This window comes from Aythya ferina, assembly GCF_964211825.1.
Source record: "Aythya ferina genome assembly, chromosome: 2".
NCBI classification, from domain to species: Eukaryota; Metazoa; Chordata; class Aves; order Anseriformes; family Anatidae; genus Aythya; species Aythya ferina.
The window spans coordinates 152,275,170-152,291,511 of record NC_140297.1 but is presented as its reverse complement, the minus strand read 5'-3'; the positions used below and the strand labels follow the sequence as shown (position 1 = coordinate 152,291,511).

The window sequence follows — 16,342 nt, the reverse complement described above, 5'->3', positions numbered from 1 at the left end:
TCTCTCCTACATGTCTCTGAGTAGACTAATTTAGTTGTTTAGAGCAATTCTTTAAGAGGCACAAGACACAGGGAAGAATCACTGTAATCCACTGAATGGATTTGACAACAGAGGTTAAAGTGATCTACCATTACTAATTAGATTTACTAAAAATAATAATAATAATAAATAAAAACTAAAAAAAAAAAAAAAAGGCTTTTGGTTATGTTCCTTGGCTGTGGTCTCTAAGACCTGGATGTCATAGTACCTGTCTGGTGTCCTGAAAATAGAGATTGCTAACAACTCCACAGAGGAACAGAAAATCTGACACAGCTCTGCATGGCTTTTGGTCTTTATGTCCTAAATGTGGAGCACTGCACTGTATAGAAAATCAGGATGCCTTACTCAGGGTTCTGGACACTCATGAATGGGCTACCTGCCTAAAATATAGGTGCCTAAATCAGTGCCTAAATGACCTTGGAAATTTTTGGAAGTGGACACGGACTGATCTGTAACATGAATTTTAAGTACGTGTGATATACATGAACCTAACATTTGCTCTGTTGGTGTTACATGAATCTTTCAAACCTGTCAGAGGTGCTCCTCTCAGAAAAAGAAAAAAAAAAAAAAAAAAAAAAAAAAAAAAAAATCCCCATTTTTTCATCTGATGGTCCCAGAAGATAGACAAATTCTCATGTGTCTTGGAAATCTATTCCATTGCCTTAACACTCTCACTGCTAATTCGGTATGCCTTGCTTCTCAGTTGATTTTTCCAGATCTGAATTACATCCATTGATATGGCCTACTTTTCCTAGACAAAAGAGCCATCTTGTAGCCTCTGATTTTCTCCAGGAATACATCTGTGTCCTTTGATCAAGTCACATTTCAGGTTTCTTTTTGATAAAAGAAACAGACCAAGCTCATTGTGAGTCTTTTTTCCTCTGTAAAATTTATTCCTTCAAATGATTCTTGTAGCTATTTTTCTGGGTTGCCATTATTATTATTTATTTTTTTCTCAGAATCTCTTTTAAGACATAGGTACCAGCACTGAAAGCCATTTTCCTGGACTAACTTCCACACAGATCATCACCTTTCCTCCTATTCTCTCTTTCCTTGATCACTGTCCAAAGATCACATTTTTTAAGGTCTTGCCATCTTGTTATAACACATATGCCTGCATGGTGCTTGATTGTTTCACCAGTCTTATTTCTCCTGCAAATATTATTAGCAATGGTTTCATACTTCTCTGTAAATCTTTGTCAGCCCTTTTGGAAAGAGATCTTTTCAAAAACTCACTTGAAGGATCTTCCCCTAATGAGGATTATACATTAGCACTTAGATTTCAGATCTTTCACTTAAATAGTTCTTAATCAGCTTAATTAGGGACATCATAACTCTTAATAGCCACTGTTACTGAAACTCTTGTTTTGCTTAGAATTACCATCAAAGCAAAATGGTCAATTGCAGAAAGCTTGAGGCAGTTTCTTTGGATTTTAAGGAAAATCCTTATAAATCTTTATTACTTCCAAATAAAAATCATATTCTATAATCTCATATAAAGGATTGTTTGACCTGCTATATATTCTTATATAAATCATATATTATTAAAAAAATACACTATTTCACAGCTTACTGAACAATGTGATTTAGCTTAGTTTCTTGTTTCTCTTATTCAGTCTTTGTTTTTCTTCTGCAATGCAGAAGCAATGAGCTCTGATTTTTTATTTTATTTTTTTTTAAATCTTCAGCTGGTTGCATCAAGTAGTATGACATATACTTATGAATATAATTAGTAACAAAAAATTCCATAATATCTGTATCATTACCACAGAACACTTTCAATCAAAATTAGAACTCAGTTCAATATTTCTTAGAAGAAATGTAATGTTGTGTTATATATAGCTACTTCCCCCTTCTAATTGCTCTATGATATTTGTGAAAGATTTATAGTTATTAAAGATGTAAGTGGCAGTTGAAAAAGAAGAAAAACATGTTGGCATAAAACAGAGAGGAAGAAAAGGTTTCTCTGTATATCCATCTACTGTGAGGTCTAAACAGAAACTTAATTAATATTAATGTTTTCCTTAGGCAAAAATTCTGATGAGAGAATGGAAATAAGTTGACATTCAGCAAGATACTTTAAGCCTGAAAAAGATCCAGCTTTTATGAAATAATACTTATTTCTGACATTTGTTTTTCCTCTGTCTTCTATGCAGTGCTAGATGTCAGCAAATACTATGATTTAAATAGTTTGTCATATTTATTAATGTATCTACACAATGAGTAGATTCGGTTTCAGATATGGCAGAAGAAAGAGTAAAACCCTAAAGAGAGGAGGACACATTTGTAAGTTTTGTCACAATAGCAGCTGAGATGTACTCCAAAATCATTGATGACACAAAACGTTTTAATTTAGACACATGCATATGCTGCTAGATAAACACACAGTCATATTTGAAATTGGAGTCATCCTTAAAATGAAGCATTGATGCTGAAACAGAATTCCTTACACAAAAGTCTAAAATTTAATATTTCATATAAGAATTTACTGGTTAATCTGTAAGACACTTAATTTCTTCGCAATCTCATCAGCTTTCATTTGATAAACCAGAATATCCATGCCTCTTACTTAGAAGAACTGTAGATGCTAAGTGGAAGATTCACATTTTAATGAGCTTTTTTTCACTTTAAGTCAGTAGCCTAGTGCTAGTGGGAGACTTATGTAATGTGAATCACAAGTTACTTACACATGTTTAAGAACTGATTGCTTTTTTTTAAAGAGAGGTGGTCTTTTTCTGTAACATTGGTTGAATTCTGTCTTGGGAGATTTCAGACAACCTGCTAAAAAGTTCACCACAAGGGAATTATTGGTATTGCTTGTGATTAGAATTTCCAGGGCTGGAAGTCTTTAAAAGACGTTTAGATGTAGAGCTTAGGGATATGGTTTAGTGGGGACTGTTAGCGTTAGGTCACAGGTTGGACTCGATGATCTTGAGGTCTCTTCCAACCTAGAAATTCTGTGATTCTGTGATTCTAACTAGTGAGATCTTCAGCCAAGAATGCATCGCATAACCCCTGTACATGACCTCACAACAAAGAGGGAAGAGTGGAGGGCATTAAAGGCTCCTTTGTCTCCTCAATAAAGACACTCTTGTTGCAGTGTTTTACATTTCCTTGACACATTTTACTGCTGAGGTGGCAGTGCTTTGTTCTTTTGTGAAATGATCTTCAAGCATGTAACTCTCAGAACTCCCTAGAGTTCCTAAACAAAACTGTCTGTTTAAAGGTATGGATCAGTAAATAAAGGTGTGAATATCCATTCTTATATGTTTTGGGTACTGTATTAAGAAGCACAGTTAACTGGATTGTGAGCATACATATTTTATATTTAATTTGTTATAAGGACATTATACAAATTTATAGTAACAGTGAGAAGTGAATATTCTTTTTGCAGTGCTTAAGGTTTTTTCCCTCCTCACCAATGTCAATAATTAATTGTCTAATACTAGTGAATAAACAACAGTACTAAACAATCTTCTTACTAAAGTTATAGTGTTTCAGATGCTAAAAAGTCCGGTGAATCATCAAAGGATCTAGGTAGCCAAATAAAGCAGTAGTCCATAAGATAGTTTTAGAAATGCTTGTCACCATAATTAATCTACAGGTATTTTATGAAAAAGTCAGATGAAAATGACTGATTAAAGTAATAAATCACCGTGGAAGTATTTGAAAGTTTAGGAATAGAATCACTTAAGTCCAAACAAAAACAAAACAAAACAAAACAAAACAAAACAAACAAACAAACAAAACAAAACAAAAAAAAACATAAACCTTGTTGACTGAATTGAGATTTGGATAAAATTCTGGATTTACAAGTGTACTATTAAGAAATGTCCACCTTGCGCTTTATACATCTGCAGTCTTAGAAATTCTTAAGAGGCACAGGTTATGCACAGTTCCATGTGGAACTGCACAGAATCCCAGAATGGTTGACTTCGGAAGAAACCTCTGGACCTCATCTGGTTCAATCCACCTGCTTAAGGAAGGACACCCAGGACCATGTCCAGGCAGCTTTTGAAGATCTCCAAGGACAAACACACCACAACCTCTCTGGGCATCCTGTTCAAGTGCTCAGTCATTCACATGGTAGAGAAGTGCTTCCTGATGTTCAAATGGAACCTCCTGTGTCCCAGCTTATGCCCCTAGCCTCATGAGATTCAGTGGGCTCTTCCTTTGCAGGAAAGAAACAGATGAGTAGATATTTCAGAAAACTCATGCAGGAATGTGCTTTAGTTCCTTCCACAGAACAAGAGACCCCAAAATCATATTTTCTGTCAGCCTACAGAAGTCCTAACCACCCAGCCATAGGTTAGTCTCCAAAAGAAGTCATTCCTTACATGATCTGTTAAACTGGTGTGCAGTGTAAAAATATTTAAGTATTCCCTGGTGTAGTTGGAGGATACAAGATGGTGCATTGTCATGTATTTTCCTTCATTTATATAAAAAATAGAAACAGTCCTGGCAGCCATGACCCAAAACCTAATCCTCCTTTCTGCCCAAAACACCAGACTAGAGAATTTCCTTCCATCTGGCTTTGTCAAGGTCCTAGCTTTGTTTTCAAAAGTGGCAGAGCTGCAATAAGAAAAATCTGGATGGACTTCTTTTTTGAGCCCACTCAGACCAGCCTGCTGATTAAGAGCTTTGGCCTAGGCCCCATTCATGCTGAGAAAGGCCTTTTATCTAGGTATCCTGTACCTTTGGCAAACATTTCAGGAGTTGAGCTCTTGCATACAAAGGCCAAGTCCCTGCTTCCTCCTTCTCTGTCACTTTTAAAAGATTTACATGTGTAACCTCTTTGTTCTACAGTTCAGCCTCAATAATTTCTCAACCACGGTGTTCAAATTTTATCTTGAAATTAGAAAAATTGGTAATGTGGATTTTCTTTTGGTCTGTTAAGTAGCCTATTCCCTTGAAAAGTAGGTGAAGTGATTAATTCACCACAGGCACATTTAAAAACATGGTGTAACATACAAAACACTTTTCTCCCCCTCTTCTCAGAAATTTAGCCGAAGGAAACAAGAAATATTAATGAAGTTTCTGTCAGCTTCTTTTAGTAACTTGATATTTGAGCAACTCATTTCTTCAGTTCTACTTTATGACAGTTTACTTTGTTCCCTTTCCAGTCACTAAGGGTGTATTTAATAAGCTTAAACATAAATCATTCAAATGCATGAAGTAGTTATCTATGAAAGAGCTGCATATTTTCTTTTGCAGAGAATTAAGTTGATTAGGAAAGAAAAAAAAATCTTATCAATTACCTCCGAATCTGTCTAGAATTACTATTATTTATATCTGAGTGTTTAAGCCTGTTCAACATCCACAGGCAAAAGTTCTACTGATTTCAAATGATCTTGGCAGAATCAGTCCCCTTAATTTTTCACTTCTATCAAATGAGAGGCAAAAACATCAGAAAAAAGCCTCTATTTGTGACATGCTTTGAAATGAATTGATACCATCAGCAAATAAAACTACTGACTGAGTTTGGGGAAGGGTACAAGATGATGGATACTGATTTGAATGTCTGTACAATATCATCTGTCATGTACATGCCCAAGGAGAACTTCTGAAATTACTTGTGAGAAGGTGAAAGGGAGTAGAATAAAATAAAGAAAAGATCATGACAGACGAAAAGTAGTATAAGAATTTAACACTATCATGTAACAACTGCTGCATCAAAATTCTTGTACATCCATTTTCTCTTATTTAAGTAATTTTCTCATTTTACAGTTACTTCATACTTTTTTAGATTTTTCATCCATTTTTATTTAATGGTAACAGACAACTATTTGGTAATGTCACGGTGAGGTGTTGTTAGGAATTGGGTTTGAGCAAGCTTTAAAGTGTGAGGAAAGGTGATCCTTAATGCTGCTGCTATGATTTTATATCACTGAAAAGCAGGTAGGCACAAACAAAACTGCCTTCTATTTATCACTGCAGCATGGCTATTTGAAAGACATATATTACCCATAAATCTAGCCTTAATATACTAATTCAACAGACTGGCAAAGCATCTAACTTAAACTGGAGTTGTGATTCAACTACAGAGTTATCAGAGGAGATCTCAAGAGACCACACAGTCCTCCACTGCCAAAGTAGATGTTATCAGTCCTCTGTCCTTCCTTACAGTTGTTGAACTATCTTTCACTAACTAAAACATTTCCAGTGATAAAAAAATCCACAGTTTACTTACAAATCAAGTATTGGGAATTTAAGATATAACGGGAAATATAAAAAGGGTAAGGACAATATAACCATACTGTAATACATTTATCAGTCAGAACGATTCAACTAACAAGACAAATTAGGAAGACAAGCAATCATTTATATGTTCCTTGTTCCTATTGCCAATAGAGACACCCTGCATGGTTGTTTCACCAATGCAGAAAGACATGTGTCTTGTGTCATGTCTGTTAGTGCTGTGTGGGTGCCTCACATACCCAGGGGTCTCTTTCAAATGTGCCATAAGCTTATGTGCAGACAACTGAATTAAAGCCCAGCTGACTGCTTTGGCTGTGAGCTAAATCACTATAGGTTTAAATGAATGCATTTGCCTGTCTGTCTTTTGACTGTAATGGCAGGCTTGGCTGCTGGCTGACATATGGACACCTATATATAGTCATCTAGATTTGGATATCTCACTCTTGTAAATTACTTCTTCCTGAGCTTTGGCAAATGACTGTAAGGATGACGTATCAAGACAAAAAAAAAAAAAAAAAAAAAAAAGTACACATTCACGTGCAGCTGAAATGATTTCCTGCGTCACATGTACTTATATTTGAATACATCAAAACCTCATTAGCAGGTCTTGTTCATTAAGATTCTTCTTTCTTATTTTTTCAAAATCATACCTTTTTGTAGTGGTCTGTCTTGTTCTGGTTTTCAGTAAATGAGGAGATATATAGCCATGACAGAGGTCTCATTTGAGCACATAGAAATTGTGCTCAGATTGAAGTGCGTAGAATCAGCGCTTCAGCCAGTTTAAATGAGACATTATTATCCAAACATATGGGCATTTTTCCTACTGCATACTGAGTTTTCTAACTGTGTGGAATTAGATGCTCACTTAGTAGGGGAGTCCCATGTCTTCAGATAGGAAGATACCACAGAATCAAGACTGCAGTATAAATTTTTTATATAAAAATATAATTATAATACCAAAATATCATAGTGTACTAATTAAGTTGTACCTTTCTTTCTTTCCTGGAAATTGAATATTTTCCTATTTATTTCTAATTATACTATGGAATTATCAGTTGTAATCTATGTCTAGTGGGTCTGAATGTTGTTAAAGTGCTGCCTTTTGCTTTACTTCACTTCAATCAAATTAATATAACATTATAAATGTTTTTTCTACTTTGTTGATGTAAAATCAAATGACAATTAGAGTATGGAATTTATTGAATCACACTATTAGCAAAGACGACCACAGAATCTCTGTTTTATTATATCTTTATATCTGCCATTTTTCTAAGTAGGGAGCACTGGAAAGTTTGAAGAGGGACTCTGACAGTTTAACTTGCACTGATTTGTGTCATTGAGTGCTCATTACTAATTGATTAGCTGTAGTGTTTCATAGTTTTACTGTATAAACAAAAATTTAGATGGAAATTGCTGTAAAGTTAAATCTCTTGTTCTTTCCATTGAGCAGAAAATATATGAAACTGAATGTTTCAGTGGATTTTAGGATGTGAAATTTCAGTTGCAAGCCTATGAAACGTACTCATTGCTCATTTGTGTGGGTCTGCAGAGGGACTGAAGAGAAAGAAACAAGGAAAGAAGAGTTACATGTGAAATTTGTCATTTTAGAAGCCTGACTATAGTTTTAAATTTCTTAATGAAACTTTGTCATCTAGATATTGCACTCTTAGAGCCAGTGATAGTAGTAGCTGAAGATGAAGCCAAGGCTTCAGACACAGTCAGCTCCTACTGATGGTTTAAGGAGATTTCAGGGTGAATCAGTTTACTTTGTCCCTGTGACCACAGCAAATTTTACCTTCACGGGTAAGTGTTATGCTTCAGCTGACTTCAGCAAAAGTTTTGGGTACAAAGATTTTGGGTGAAAGCTTTTAGGTGTAAAAAATTGGGGTATGAAATCATGCTTTATGTAAGTGTGGCCCCACCTGGCTACTGTGTACAGTTTTGAGTGCTATAATGTAAGAAGGATAAAAAACTATTAAAAAGTGTGCAAAGGAGGACAATAAAAGACTCGATGATCATTATGGATCCCTTTCAACTTGGGATATTCTGTGATTCTATGATTGTAAGTGTTTAAGTTCTTTTTTGCCGCTTTGGATTTTGAAAGACTTGGCTGAGATTCAGTACAAAGTTTTATTCTTCCTAGGAAAAATCTTGAATAATAACTTGGATTCCCATTCATTTGGCCACTACTCAGTTCCTGAGGCATTGTCAGCATTCATGTTTGCTCCTGTATCCTACTTAAAGTTGTCTTTTTCCCAGTGGGACTAGCAAAGGGGACTGCTCCCCTTTGATTAGTGCAGCCTTCACCACAGGTTGGTTGAGAGAAAAAGAAAAAAGCTGAAATAAACACCACATGCAAAAGTTTGCTATTATCTAATGAACCAGATTTAGAAATTATCTTGCTTCCCAGTAATGACCAGTCTTCATTTAAATGTCCTCTCATTGGAACCTTTACTGACTGAAAGTTAATCTTGCGTTTCAATGATTTCCCCATCATGAAAATGCGTCCCTGACTCAACTTGCAGTATGTCCTGCCCCTATGCACTTGCAGTTCTGTCCTCCAATCATTATGGAACCTGTTCTTCAGCACTATCACCTGTGGATACCAGACCAGCAGAATACTTTGGGCATGATTACAGCTTATTCTGGGCTTACTTGTTCTGCTTGTCTGGGAACTGCAAAAGTTTTGGCAACTTACTAGAAAAGGACCTTCTAAAATAATGATCTAATCACACCTCAATATGTTCTTTCAGTCTATAAGTATACAGTTAATAAGTATTTAAGGAATAAAATTCAATATTTGCTTCTAGGGTAAAGGATGTTTCCAGCTGGATGCCAAATAAATATCATTTTTCCACAGTACAAGCCTAACACAAGATACTTTTGATATTTTTGTGATGCAGATCAGCTCCTATAGCTGCTGGGAATGCAACAGTGGAAAACAGGTGGAAAGGGATTATCAGTAGGACAAAAGAGGTTTCTCTCACTTATTTCCAGTGCAAAAAAAAGGGGCAAAAAGAATGCCCTGGAGGAATATAGTCTAAAATGTGTTATTCATTATCTCAGCTGATGTTTCTGAATCTTTGGCATAGCTTCCAGTGTAACTATGCTGAGACCTTTCTCACCATCAGCAAGTCCACCTCTGCCTGCCTGACATTAAACATAAATGGTTATCTTTTTTTTTTTTTTTTTTTTTTTTTTTTTACTGAAAAAGTAAAGGTGATTTATTTCAAGATAGAAATAAATCAAGATAATACTAATTGCAAACAGGAAACATCCATTACATTACTTTTCAGTACTATTTCCAACCAGTTTTAAATTCATCTTAAAATTATAAGAACACAACTGCAAACCTTTTCTTTCTCTTTTAATGTATTTTAATCTAGGAACATCATTGTCTGAGAATAAAAATCCTGGGGGACTGCTACTACTGTGTGTCTGGGCTCCCAGAACCTCGACAGGACCATGCACACTGCTGCGTTGAAATGGGGCTCAGCATGATCAAAACTATCAGGTAATATGATTTTTTTTCTTCTTTTTTCATTGGTTCTGACAATGTCTTGTATTTTCTATCTAAAAATGTTATTACTAGACAATTAGTTCTTTTGGTGGATCAGAGATCTCAGGATTATCACTGTGAAAAGAGCAGGACTTTTTCAATCCATACAAGGCACTGTATGTGTGGAAACAGATGCTAAATGCTACCTTGTCTATAAGCTAGTTTCTAAGGTAAAGTGTTGACACCACTGTCTATTTAGTGTTTTAATTGTTTTTTATTGTATTAAAAGGATTAGAGCAAACAATTTAATCTGCTCATCCTCAACCTCCTCATAAAAATGACAACAGTATAAAGTGAGAACTGTTAAGATCTGTGAAACATATTGCTCTCAAAACACACACAGCTACCGTGTTACATGGTCTGCAGCAGCTAGTCATTTACCAGGACATCTCCAAAAGAGGTTTTCTCAGTCTTTTTTTTCCCACTATATCAATTCTTCTGACATTCCCTTTTCCAAATTCTTCTTCTGTTGCTGTATTCCCTAAAACAGTGTTTCCTATCCTGAACTTTCTCCTCTTCTTGTGGATGTTTTGCCATGCATTATCTTTGTCTGCTTCTTTTCCAGACTGCCTTCCTCCCTTAATCTGAGTGTGTTTCATTATGTACATTAGAGAGTTAGGGTGCACTGCAGCTACTTTATTGAGATCTTAATAGAGAAAGAATTTGGCAAAAATTAATAAACGGAAAATGTAACTGAGTAATGATTATGCAACAATGATCTGTAAGGCTGGATTCAATTATCACAGACTAAATGTTGCACAAAGTAATCAATATTTTGCTTCTGGAATCCCCACAGTGAAAGTGAAACATGAATTAGAGAAAAAACGTTGATGGAAAAAAAGTATTGTTAAAAATATTTGGAGATGCATATTAAATCAGTTGCATTTGTTAATACCATCCACAATGAACACATTGTAAGTCATTTTTCTTTTCTGTGTTTCTCTGAATTTCCTTATATATGTGGAAGTCTCTGAAGTGCTGGTGTTCTGTTATGAAGCAGGTCTCAATGACCGTACTCCAACAGAAATAGTACTATAGTTTTCATATCTTAAATAATACGTGCATCCTACAGGAGCTGTGAAACCAAAGCCTATTAGGACTTTGGTCATCCCAGACTAATTCAGTTCGAATTGTCTTCTCTTTGTTTAATAATCATAGTATCTGAATTTCTGGCTATCTGATAAGGTTTTCCCATGGGTTTTCTTTTCAGATTACAGAAGATCTTACTTATCTTAATGTGCAGCCATATAGTAATCAGGGAGGACCAATCCTTCTATGGGATATTACAAATACTTCAGTCTACATCTGAGAGAACTTAAAATTACCATCAGTCCTGATGGTAATTAGTACTGAAATTGATAGAATTCGCTCAGTTAAAATGAAAAAAAAAATTTGAATAACTGAGTTTCTGCTATATTGATCTGTGCATATTTGATCTATGACCTGTTAAAAATGACTTTTTATGATTATAATGTATTTAATCTTCATCTGAAGTTTTTTATGAAACAAATATTCGGTGTGTTAAAAATAGTTGGGAAATGGCCCAAGATACAAGAAACTTTCAGAATTTCACTATTATGTTCATATTATATAGATGAATTCACAGCCTTCTTGCAAGGCAGAGAAAGTTAACATGAAACATCTAAACACTGAAAGAGTACTGATAAAGATGACATGAACCATTGTTTCTTTTTTATCTTGCAGAGCTCTGTGTTAGTTCTTAAATCTCAGCTATGTTTTAGCTCGAGCACTTAATGTAGCTTAAGAACTTGATATTAAAACAACAGCAACAGAGCCACCCACAACTACTCCCACCCCCCCAAAAAAAAAAATAAAAAATAAAAATAGCATTAATGTTATGAGATCCCAGCTAAATTGGGATTTAGGCACTTAAAATGAGATAAATCCATGTAGTTCTAGATCTTTTGGTTCTTCTAGCAGTAAGCTCTTTTTACATTTAATATAGAAGGTATCTCTAAGTTAAGCAGACCATATTTTCTTCTGTAGATCCTATTCTCTCCATTGATACTATGTAGTTCATAGAATCATAGAATCATTAAGGTTGGAAAATACCTCCAAGATCATCTAGTCCAATCTTCCCCCTACCACCAGTATCACCCACTAAACCATGTCACTAATTACCACATCCTTGAACACCCCCAGGGAGAGTGACTCCACCAACTCCCTAGGACACCTGTTCCCAATGCCTAGTTGATGATGTTGCAAGGATCAGTACCTCACTTCAGGTGAGACAGTGCCCAGAAGTCCACCATCTTATGATACCACTACAGAAATTTCCTTTTAGTCTTCTTGATGATTACACAGTCAGAAGAAATTAAACAAGAATGTAAAATAATTAGTTACACGAACTGGAAAACAAATCTGCTTGGACAGGTTGACTCACAAGGGACTTCTAGGTGTTTTAATATGACTCATATCCTAAATTGCTTATTCATTGCTAATTGAGGCTTTTCAACTTGATCTTAAGGATGTTAAATTTGAGCCTTAAGGGCTTTAAATTTGAGTCTTGCTACTCCACTGCTCTCTTTGCAAATGCTCAGGGTTCAGCCAAACAATCTAAAACACTGCTTTCCCTGTAATGTTTTATGCATCACTGTTTCTCATTACAAAGCTTATACAAGAAAAGCTTTACTTGATATTTCAAATGTCATATATTTTGCTCTCTTAACCATTGAGCTCTATTGAAATATTACTTTGATCCATGGGAATGTTCCACAAAATTTGATTTTTAATCTAAAGCAAGGAAGCTTTGCCCCATCACATTTGTTCATGACCAAGAATCCTAACTCTGGCTGTCTTGCAAGCCCCAACCTTCTGCAAAATGTCCTAGAATTCAATTGAAAGGGCAAATGAAAATAAATAGAACAAGCTCTTCATCTTCATGAAGATTCATTTATGTCCATTTATTCAGATGGTTCTCACATCTTTTTACATGCTATGCAAATCTTCCTGAATGTAAATATATTATATTAATGCCTGTCTATTCTGACACTTTGTAAAAATAAGATAGTAGAGGAATGTTTAGTCATCAGATGATAATATTTCATTTTCACAGCTATCACCCAAGCTAAATGGATGTCAGAGATAACACTGAGGGGAACTAAATCTGTAATTGCTCTTATCTATTAAAAATAGTCAGTCATTTTATCTTTATCTCTATTGATATATGAAAAGGGGAAGATCTGTAAGAAGAAAGCAGTCATCAGCATTTTCATTGCCTGTTAGTGATGTTTAAAAGCTGTGTTGGAATGCCAGATGGATGGGATTATGGATGGGATATGTGATAAAATTCAAGATAGGAATATCTACTTGCTGACAGTCAATTATGGAGCACAACATTAAGACCTAACAGTAAAATGAGGTTAGATTTGTTGAAACAATCTCTTCCTCAAATACATTAAAATGGATGTAAAATAGATAAGAGAAAGAGAACATAAAAGTAATTCTAAAATGAGATAATTTCTAAATCACATTATGCTCCAGTCAGAGATTATTATGCTTGTTCATTACAATTTTCTATTCTTTCAGTTGAGCTGTTAAAAGAGGAATTCTTATGTAAAACACAATGAGAGGCCAAGGGAAGTTCAACAGAAAAGTGAGGTAAAGGAGAAGGTGGGGAAACAGGAAAGGAGTAGAAAAATGTTGTTGAGACAACTGAAGGAAATAACTATAAAGAAGAGGAGAGCACACTTCCAAAGTGGAAATTATAGTTGATAGTATGATAATGTCAAGACTGAGATGATAATATTGAATCTTGGTGTTATGTCTTCATTTTAAAGAGCTTGTTAAGCATTTTTATAAGGTTGCAGGTAAAAAGTCATGCAAATAATTTGTGAAGCAGAAGTACCTTTAAAATAACAGAATTACATAGACTGTTATACATCTGTTTTGATTATATTATTAATAATATTAAATAATAATAATAGGAATAAGTTATTTGCTAGAGGCTCATTAATATGTGCAGAAAACACTGGATTTAAAGATTGGCAACAATATTACTGAAAGAAGTGGTGGCTTTTCTGTCTCTCAGTGTTTTCAGATCAATACTTTATTTTTTCTGGAAGAAATACTTCCATTAGACACAAGCTACTGGAACATGGAAGAACAAATACAAGTAGGTAAAATGTACTGTTCTGTGTCACACAGTATATTAGGATGGACAACTGTACCTTCGATTCTTCAGTTTGTATCTCAGTAGCAGTGTAGGTGACAAGAACTGCTTCCAGGTTAAAAAATGTTTTCTTCACCACCATCTTCTCAAATATCTTTATCACTAAAATTCCAAGACTGTTTAAGGAGTCCTCAAGGACTCATTCACATAATATAATGATGTAAATCCAACTCTAATATCCACATAATGGTGGAAAATCAAGCAAATCTTTTTGCTGATATATTTATTTGGTAAATCAATGAGTTGTGAGTGGTTTCTTCTCTTGGATTATTTTTCACTAAATTACCAGCTGAAAGAGCAATTATTATGACAGAAAAAAATAGACCCTGGATACAATGTAGACTAAACTCCAGAAACCGTCTATAATAAATTGATAAATTGTTAACATTAATATAAATTCATGAGAATAAATAAAATAAATAAATAAATAAATAAAATAGAGACTATCTTAGGTGATCTCAGTGATTGACCTGCTAGGTTTTCAGCTCTTTACATTAAAAAAAAAAAAAAAAAAAAATTGCTTTTAACTTCATCTTTTGGGTATTAAAATAAAATCATAAAGTGATTAATGGGGGCTAAATAAGTTACTTATGCAATGAAGAAGCCAGGAACTGCTTTCATAATCCATGAATTATTATGTAATTAATCCATTAATATATTCTTTCCACTGATTTTTCTTGTATAATATACAAAGCTCAATCTGTGTTGGAGCTAGCTCTGATTCACAGAAAACAGAACAATGTTTCACAAAGCCAAAAACTATTGTACGCCTTCATTTCTGTATGGTGGTGGAAAGAGGCTTTGTAAGATATTCACAAGTTCTCAGTTCACAAGTTCAGTGCATTTCAGACGCAAATCACATCATCCCTTTCACATGTCCATTTCAGCCACTGACAATTAATGAACGGAACATCAGGACAGTATATCTTTCCCTGCTTTTGCTATTGGATGCCCATATTAATCAAACTGTGTTATGACCAATAGGCTTGTATACTTCTGAGTCCCCTTTTCTTCAAATGTTCTACCAAATACAATCAAAACTATATTGGCAAGTTATCATAGGAGTGTATATATTTATACAGCTGTTATCACATAATTTTCAAATGACAAAGCAAATTTCTAATAAAATTTATAGTCCTTCTTGGTTCTTTCTCAGAGAAGGCAGACATAAAAAAGAGGAATATGGCAGTAGTTTAACTCTGTCCATGTTGCTATAGTATCAGTCTGAGCTCAAAGCAAGTCATTTACATTCATGACAAGTCTGATGATATGAAACTTCTTCAGATAGTAGTTGTTATTAACACTGGAATTCAGCACTAGTTCCAAGGTAGATCCACCCTTTTAATCTGTCTTCATGGGATAATATCTGCCTTAAATTGTAAATTCAGTGCTGTGGAAAGTCCATCTGCAAAGTGTTATATCCTGTGAGTCATAATACTTTAGCTGTATTCTTTGAACCCTTAGTTTAGTGCACCCTGTTACCTAGCTTTTTTAATGTAATGGATGTCTGTTTTGCAAGGATGACACAGCTCCAAGAATCACACCTCAGTTCACATACTACTGTCCCAGAACCAAAAATTTGAGTTCTTTTAGGAAAATGCCACAAATCTGTTAGGTTCAACCAAAATTTTTTCTATGTAATTGAACCTTAGCATCAGAGGACAGTTCAGTTTAGAGAGGACTACAGGAGACAGATTGATCATACTTTCTTCTTAAAGCAGGGTCACTTATGACCCTTGTTTAGTTTAGAAAGCACAGTCTTCCTATTCCTGTTAAAAGTGCATTAAGACAGCAATGCCTATGTCTTGACAGATATCACACACAAACTCCTGAACCTGCAGGAGAGCTAGTCAGCCAGGAAGAAAACATGCCGGGGCTGTTTTAAATATCTCAGTTGGTAGACAGAGCATTGCACAGTTACACTGATTATTACAGATGTGGATGGTGTGCCACTGTTTGAACCTGAAAGGCATGAGTTCCAGGGAATTCTGTTTTCTAGCAGCCTCAGAAAAGCTTGAAAAGTAGATCTGTCACTTTTGACTTATCTTCTATATACAGATAGGAAAGCCTCAGATTAGTAGCACCAAAAAATATATAAAATAAAGTAAAAAATCTAATATCCATCAAACAATGCTGACCAGACAGATATGCCAAGATCTAGTTAAAATCAATGAATTTTTCATCACCAACTTGACTGAAATGAGATATGGCATGAATAGCATCAGTCACAATTTCATTGTCCTGAATAAGATATCTCATAGCTTGTGAGGTAAGCTGGGCTGTTTTGTAGAGCATCAATAATTCAGCTTACTGTGTGGGCCTTTTGAAAATATTTGCAGAAAACCTTTTAAACA

At 34.8% G+C, this 16,342-nt stretch overlaps 1 protein-coding gene across 1 annotated transcript in view; it reads left to right on the top strand.

Moving 5' to 3' along the window:
• Window positions 1-16,342, top strand: part of ADCY8 (adenylate cyclase 8) — a 123,297-nt gene that overhangs the window by 49,863 nt on the left and 57,092 nt on the right. The window contains exon 5 of the mRNA XM_084508988.1: window positions 9,624-9,751. Within this exon, the coding sequence (XP_084365114.1) occupies window positions 9,624-9,751 (128 nt within the window). The remainder of the gene's footprint in view (window positions 1-9,623; window positions 9,752-16,342) is intronic.